The following is a 7611-nucleotide window of genomic DNA, read 5'->3' on the forward strand; positions in this document are numbered from 1 at the left end:
TATCGTGTCCGACTGAGATATCCGGAGATATCGACTGAGACACCTTTTCGCTTCGAAAAATATGCACGCGCGTTGGTCAAGTTGGGGGGAATGACCAGAATGTATAGGCAACCCTCCGGGATCGGACCTAACGCAACCAAATCACCTTTGCGGTCCCATAGCTCGTTAGGCAACGCTGCTGTGGCGCGGCGATAGCGGCTGGTTGAGGGTGATCACCACCACCGGTGATCACGAGATGCCCTGTCCTCGCGGTGAATGAACCCTCTCGGGCTCGGGCGGCCTCTGCGGGAAAAATGGGCAAAGAAAGGCCCATAGGAATCCAGTGCAGTGTTGAAGGAACTGAAACTCGCCGGCTCTCGACGACTTTTGTCGGCAGGAGCCCCCCGCCCGGCCCGGCGCTCGTGCCGAGCCGAGTCGAGCCCAGCCGAGCCCAGGTGAGCGAGGGCCGAGCCGAGCCGAGGCGCGCACGGCGGACGCAGTGAAGCGAATAACAGTCGGCGGCGGCTCGGCGGGTCGACGCACACAAGTGCAAGCTGTCGCGGCCCGCGCTCGTGGCCCCCCGGATATAAAAGCCCGCCTGTCCTCGCCGCTCCACCTCGCTCCTCCGACAACATGGCCCGCTTCTTGTGCATCGTCGTAGCGCTGCTCGCCGTCGGTGAGTGTGTTGCCCAGGGTGTTGCCCTGCTAGCCTCCCACCCGCAAGCCCACCCCCTCGAGAAGAGATTAACATTTTCTAGAAAAAAGATTTTTAAAAAATTGCCGGCAGATTTATATTTTTTTTTACTGAGTAGATTAAACTTAATCAAATTTTTCTGCATAGCTTAAAAATGGTACGATTTTTTCTGGAAAAGTTACTACTTTTCCCATCGGAAAATTCACGATTTTTGAATCTCCTTACCTGCTGCTGTTCGCAGGTGGCTGCAGCGCCTCGTCTGCGGTGTCGGACCGCGAGATCAAGCAACTGTCCGAGAAGCTGTTCAGCATCGACAAGCACGCGCTGTCCGAGCTCGTCAGCATCGACCTCCAGGGCAAGACCTACTCCAGTGCCACGGACGACAAGGCGCCCAACCCGTGAGTCGGGTGACTGACTGGGGCTCTATCGCCTGCTTCTTTAAGCCGCCGTCCCCCTCGGGAGTGACCCGCCCCTTCCCTCCCCCGCAGCCTCCTGAGCGTCAACGACGCCGCCACCAAGTCGGCCAACGCCAACGTGAAGCTGCTGGCCGCCCTGTACGACAACTACGTCCCCGACTGCACCGTGGCCGAGAAGGAGACAGCCCAGGAGAAGCAGGAGCAGAGCGCTCTGCTGGACGGGCTCATGGCCACCCCCGTGCTCTCCAACACCCTCAGCTTCCTCGCCGAAAAGGGTACAATTTTAAAAGTCTCAAGATTTTTCTGAAAAATTGCAAAAACTTCCAAAAACATTGGAAAAATTTAAAGATTTTTTTCAAATTCTCGAAAAATTTCCCCCAAAAGTACTTTTTTGGAAAATTAGAACGCATTCCTCTTTGGCGTCCAGGGCTCGTCCCCACCGGCAAGGCCGCTCAGAAGGAGTTCCTCCGCAAGCTGTGGTTCTCGCTGTACTCGCGCGGCGGCGGCGTTCTGGGCTCCTCCGCCTTCGAGCACGTCTTCCTCGGCGAGCTCAAGCGCGGCGACGTGTCCGGCATGCACTCCTGGCTGTTCTACAACCACGAGGAGGAAAACGGCAACGTGGACTACAAGGGCTACATCAAGAAGCTGAGCCTCGGCCAGGTACCAAACACCTCCCCCCCCCCTCAAAAAAAAGAAAAACGGTTGCCCTTGTATACAGTTTTGAACATGATACACTTCTCGCCCTTTTACAGAGCGGCACCCTCCTGAAGTTGCGCTTCGAGTGGCTGGGCTCCAACAAGCCCGTCAACAGCCTGTTCGTGGGAGCCAGCCCCGAGCTGGAGATGTCCCTGTACACCTTGTGCTTCCTGGCGCGCCCGGACCAAAAGTGCCACGTCTCCGCCAACGGCGTCAACTTCTACATCCAGTCGTGGAGCTTCAAGCTCAGGGACGGCTTCTCCACCATCGGCAGCGCCTACCCCGCCCTGTAAAACTGTGGAATGTTCATCCGCTTCGCGGCGCGTTGGAAATAAAAACTCCGGCGGTTGCGCTTCCTCTGAAACTGTTCGTCCCCCCCCCCCCCCCAATTTTTCCCCTATCCCACCTACACTCGGACATCCTTTTCACTTGTAAAGATTTAAAGAACTGTCAGAAAAGAAAATAGAGTCGCATCATGCATGGTCGTGCTCCTTTCTTCGATGCCGGTTTAAGTATCGCGCGTTAATCGCCGTCTCCAAAAGGGAGGATGTGTGCGCGATGATGATGCGAGCTCCTATCCTCCCTGAAGCTGGACTGCGTTTGCGCGGTCTTCTGCCTTTGTATTGTATTCGTCTTTGTATCTTTTAGTAAACAATTTCGGGCATTTCGAATATTTTCTGCTGGTTGTCATGAGTTGAAATTGTTTCCATCATGAATATGACACCTCCCAAATCTCCTGGGAGTGATGTCGAGCAAGATTCGATTGATCTACTCAAACAAAAGGGTATAAAAGTTTCGTACCAATCAGTGCCTGGGAGGTTAAACCGGCCTCTTATTTGTGTTTTTATTACATGTCTACTATGTTGTCTTGTAGGAGGGTACGGCTTTCACTGTGTTGAAGCGAACAAACGCAATGTCTTCGACCGAAGTGGTTTTATCCATTCAGGCGATGGCGATTTACGTGGCACCGTTTCAAGTGACACCTGTTTGAGGCAGAACTTCGTGTTGGTGTTTGATCAGTTATTGGATATTGACAGCTCTTGCAAGGAAGATTTAGACCAACTTTTTAGAATAAGCAGGTGCAGTCTTCAATCTAAAACCTTATAGTTTTACAAAAGGTTGTAATCACCCTTCTCATAATTATTTTATTTTAGAAACCGTATTTGTATTCTTGATGCTGCTGTAAAATCGAATGCTGGAACATATGGATTACTTTCTGGTGGCAACAGCTCAGAACCTAACTTTTCTGAGATACGGCAAGAGCTTAGAGAGTTTTTCTACATGCTTCGAATTATTTTGGCCACGTGAGTTTGCTATAAACATAGGTTCACACTTAAATTTGATTTCTTTTCTTTAATTATTTTTTTCATTAGTCAGAGCATAGATGAGGAATGCTCATGGTTATTAGAAGAATTGCTCCCGTCCATTCTGAAAGGCCTTTCTCTGATTCGTGCTCATTTAGGGTGGCTTTCTGATCTCCCTAGCTATGTTCGGAACCATGCATATGTGAGAGGAGTTTCTAAGGTATTTGACAGCAACTGAAAACAATTCCTGTGCCATTCTCATAATTTTTAAATAATTTTCTGTTTCTTGCTTTCCATTTTTTATACTAAGAGTTCTGCTGCTTTTCATTTATTTCACTGCCACCTTGAATTGAGATGGCTTCATATATCCGTTTTGTGGACACTGAACTGGTGTCTGAATGCACCTTCAAGATTTCAGTCATCTCAAATGTCAGTAAATTTGCAGACCATTTCTTCTGATTGTAATCTTCAGAACTTATTAGATTCAACTGTAGAGTTGTGTGTAGCTGATCTCTTCCAAATGGTTGTTGGAAAATTCAATAAGGTACTGTACGTCTTTTCCATTGAATTCTTTTGTTTACAGTTCTTTAACTGATCGCAGCTCTTTTCATTTTTTAGATGAGCATGGAAAATATAGTAAATACATCCCCTTTTAATTGCATGTGTGTTAAAGAGCTGTGGCTACTTTTAAGACTCATTGTCGAAACTAATAATAATCATGATCCTAAGGTAAGTCCTCATTTTAAAAATTGTTTGCTCCTATTTTCTTATTTTTTGTGGTATAAATAATATTTATTGATTGTTTTAGTCATTTTGGAAACTTTTAGAAAATCATTTTGAGATGCTAGTTAAAGATGACAATCTTTTAAATTCTTCAAAAAAAGAGTGGAATCCCCTGAGAGTGCCCAACAAAATAGCCTGTGTAGAACCAGGTCTATTTTCTCTTTGGCTGTTGTGTCACATTGCTGAACTATTCCGTTATGCTACAGATGGTAATGTCGTGTATATGGCTGGACATGTAAGTCTCACACCAAGTAGAAATTATGAAGGAAAGTGTGAATTCAGTGTAATAATTTTGATTTTATAGACTTTCTTGTTTCTTGCAGGAGATAGATAGTGGCCACCTTATGCTGAAGCGAGTGTTGAGCAATGTAACTGGCCCATCTGACATTGACGAATCACAACGCCGTGTTTTAGTTAGCCTTGTAAAGAATCTCATGACAGATCCATGGAAACCTAAACCTGAACCTATAATGATGTTGTGGGAAGGATTTTGCCGTAAACTAGATTCTGCTTTTCAGCTACCAGGAGCCCTGGCATACTCTTATGCGGTATCTAGGTAAAAAAATGGTGTTACCATTTTCCTTAATTTGTTTTAATATTTGTTAGTGTTCGATTTTTAGAATTATTTTTTTTCAGTGACTCAATTAAAGATATTTTGAACTCTGTTGATCATGGTGAATTTCCAAGTAAACATAGCAAAACCAATAGCTATCATATGTTCCTCTCTCTTTTAAGTTAGTATACAGAGCATTTCTGTCTATGTTTTAATTGACTTTGTTTTTAGTACTGTAATTGCACTTATATTTTATGCAGGCAATTATCTAAGGTATGACGAAAAGCAATGGAAGCAAAAGATGTTTGGCCGTTTCTTTTCGAAGCTTTCAGAACGCAAAGTCAATGGTTTAAGTGAAATAGGATTGTACCATCTCACACAGCTTTTCTTGACTGTTGCTGCACAGACAGATTTAGAGGAAATGGTGAGTTCCCTTTCAGAACAGATTTTTACTGATATTTGAGGGATTGTATTTGCTTACAGTTTCAATGTGATTAATGTTTTATGTGTTTGATCGTTTCTAGGGCCTCAAATTCCAGAAGTTGGTGCAGTTTACTGATTCTAATGAGAAACGAAATGAGATGGTCATGAAAGCCCAACTTTGTTTTATCTATCTCTTTGCTCAAAAAGGCAAACCATTTGCTCATCTTATATCTCATTTAACAGAAAAACTGGTTATGTTCATCAAACTTAATCAAACCCCAGTAATGCAGGCATTCTATGAAGGGTTGAAGTATATAATTAATAGTAATGAATTTCTCCCAGCTGATCTACACCTGGTGTGTGGTATGTTATCTGTATATATCCTGTTTAAAAATTTGACTAATGTTTTCTTTCGTATAACTATTCATAATTGATAACATTTTAGAAAATGAATGGATCAGTCTCTGCTTACGTCATGGCCGTCAAGACTCCATTCGTAATTTATTGGGACTTATGAATGTTATCCTGCAAAAAGTACAGTTGGTTCTGGACTCTAACAACTTAGGTCTGTAATGATGACATTTTTACAAATGTATTTAGAGGAAGATTAAACAGTACACTGATCTATGTTTCTACTGTCTAGTTGGTGGTGGTATAGAAAAACTGGTGTGTGCTCTTCGTGAAAATCTTCTGTCATATGTTAAAGAACAAAGACATTCTACCTCAGAAGTAATAGCTGATCTAGCAGTTCATTTTACTATTGCTGCACTTGAATTCAATATCCCTCCATCTTGCAAAGACTCATTCCAGAGTCTCTTACAGTTTTTCATGATCAGTGAATCATCAAACTTAGTGTAGGTATCTAACTGAAATGATTTTTTGTTTCTTTTAAATTTATCAAAGCATCTGTTTTACTCTATTCTATTATTATTTTGAATTGTATCCTAATCCCAGAGTTTTTTTAAAAGAAGTCCATGCTTTTAATTTTTTCCAGTATTGTTCAAAGATACCTGTGCAAAATTCTTGCATTAACAAAAGTCCGTAATATAATTGAAGCAGATGAAAAACAGCAAGCAGTTTTCATTCAGGTGATTGTGAACATTTTTTCATGGTCTTTTAATTGCCCTAGCTTATCTATCAGTTAATGTATATGTAATCTGAATTTTTAGGCATGGGTACGCTGCTGTACTCTCAATGTGAGTATTGATCAGGATCAAAGTAGAAGTGTAACTAAGCAGATTTTCATGTTACCGCTAGTGAAGAAATTTATCAAGGACACCAATTTGGATAATTTAGACAGGATCTCTGATCCCCTGATCCATCTCATTGAGGTCCTAAAAAATGTAAGTCTTCCCAAAACAAAAGAAATAGTGCTTTCTCATTTACTGAAATTGTAAAATTTCTGTGTTCCATTGTTTTCAATTCAGTGTGACAAAGAGGATAAAAACTTTTTACAAGTGCTGATTGAGCCTTTAAAAAATTTGGTGCCTGTTATTAAATCAGCACTGTTCCCTACCAAGTTGAAAGATGTAAGTGCGAGCTGGAAATCAGACAAAACACACATATTTGAACCATCTAAAGATGTCATTGTGAGAGTGTTTTTTATTTATGGAAAGCTTCTCTGTAATTGTGCATCCTTTATATATGAAAAGGTATAAGATATATTATTTTACTTCTGTTCAATCATTATATAGAAAGAGTCGACTAAACCACTAGAGTACTATGTGTTTGCCTTTTAGAACACCTCCTCCAACTTCTTGATTACTCTTATCACTACCCTAATAAGACCACAGAATGTTTTTGACATGGATGTCAGATTGCCATTAGCAATGGATGAAGGATTGCGAAAGTCACTTCATCTCTACTTAATAGGGTTACACTCACTAGGTAAGATAGCAACAAGGTCACCATTTTGCTAGTATGATTGTTTTCTCTGAGTTTTCTGTTAAAGAGAAATGCTCTATCCACTTTCAGATCCCAAAAAGGAAAAATGCATACAAAGATTTTTCAATGAAATAGTGACTGTTTATGTTCCACGGTTTGGAGTGACACCCCATAATGACCCATTCTCAAAAATATGGGATGAGCCAGAGCATATGCCAACTGCCATCTACACTTTACAGACTGTGTGCAATACATTACTTCGCCTAGATCAGCGTACAAATTTACCTCATAAATATTTCTTACAGGTAGAGATTTTTTTACTGTCTGGAATATGTTTGAAATTGTCTTAAATACTAATCCTTTCATTTTTTTGCTGTAGGGTTTGAATTTAATCAATGAACTTGTCAAAAGAAATGAATTTGATGAAATGTTATTAGGAGTTCTAATTGATCATGTATTCCCCAACTGTTTGGAAGTAGTTGCCAGAGCCAATGATATGAGTGCAAGTACAAGGAGAAAAGAAGTTGGGAAAACATTCAAAACCATATTTGAAGCTGAATCATTTTTAACGGTGCCAAGTCTTTGGTAAGGTAGATTTAGTTTTCCTAATCTATTTAAGAAGCTACTCAAATATTAAATACTTTTTTAAAAATGTTTTGCTTACTCTTGACAGGGAGCAAACAAACGCTGTACTAAATAATCTATCTATCAAGTACCTCAGTTTTACTTCAGAAATATTTATGCGAATGTTATTATTTTTGAAGCCAGAATTTCCCTCAGTCATCAAAAGGTTTCTTCCAACACTAGAAGCAAATATTAAGGAAGTAATTTCAAAACGTGGCAGTGGATCGGACAAAACTTTAGAGTAAGTTGTACTAC

At 41.6% G+C, this 7611-nt stretch overlaps 2 protein-coding genes across 2 annotated transcripts; both read left to right on the top strand.

Annotated features, from left to right (window-relative positions):
* Positions 1-486: 486 nt before the first annotated feature.
* Positions 487-2149, top strand: LOC113211868 (endoribonuclease CG2145-like). The gene is made up of 5 exons (XM_026430387.2): positions 487-655; positions 915-1071; positions 1162-1364; positions 1517-1749; positions 1842-2149. The coding sequence occupies exons 1-5, from the start codon at positions 613-615 to the stop codon at positions 2076-2078; spliced, it is 873 nt and encodes a 290-aa protein (XP_026286172.1). The 5' UTR covers positions 487-612; the 3' UTR covers positions 2079-2149.
* An 87-nt stretch (positions 2150-2236) lies between these two features.
* On the top strand, positions 2237-7597 carry LOC113211867 (protein MMS22-like; the record flags this gene model as incomplete). Its single annotated transcript, XM_052267036.1, is given in 20 exon segments — positions 2237-2569; positions 2660-2864; positions 2940-3089; positions 3159-3309; positions 3400-3633; positions 3708-3818; positions 3898-4107; positions 4196-4428; positions 4509-4606; positions 4686-4849; positions 4950-5211; positions 5294-5413; positions 5492-5702; positions 5843-5936; positions 6018-6191; positions 6276-6500; positions 6588-6735; positions 6823-7037; positions 7112-7317; positions 7406-7597. Coding segments are annotated over 20 exon segments (3476 nt in total), but the record flags the coding sequence as incomplete, so codon positions are not given.
* Positions 7598-7611: the final 14 nt, after the last annotated feature.

This window comes from Frankliniella occidentalis, unplaced genomic scaffold, assembly GCF_000697945.3.
Source record: "Frankliniella occidentalis isolate FOCC.00 unplaced genomic scaffold, Focc_3.1 Scaffold3, whole genome shotgun sequence".
NCBI lineage: Eukaryota > Metazoa > Arthropoda > Insecta > Thysanoptera > Thripidae > Frankliniella > Frankliniella occidentalis.

Excerpts from the sequence above, each read along its gene's own strand:
- LOC113211868 (XM_026430387.2), top strand. The coding sequence starts at position 613 with ATGGCCCGCTTCTTGTGCATCGTCGTAGCGCTGCTCGCCGTCG. Across the intron at positions 1,365-1,516 it reads CAGCTTCCTCGCCGAAAAGG|GGCTCGTCCCCACCGGCAAG; the intron begins GTACAATTTTAA and ends TTTGGCGTCCAG. Across the intron at positions 1,750-1,841 it reads AGAAGCTGAGCCTCGGCCAG|AGCGGCACCCTCCTGAAGTT; the intron begins GTACCAAACACC and ends GCCCTTTTACAG.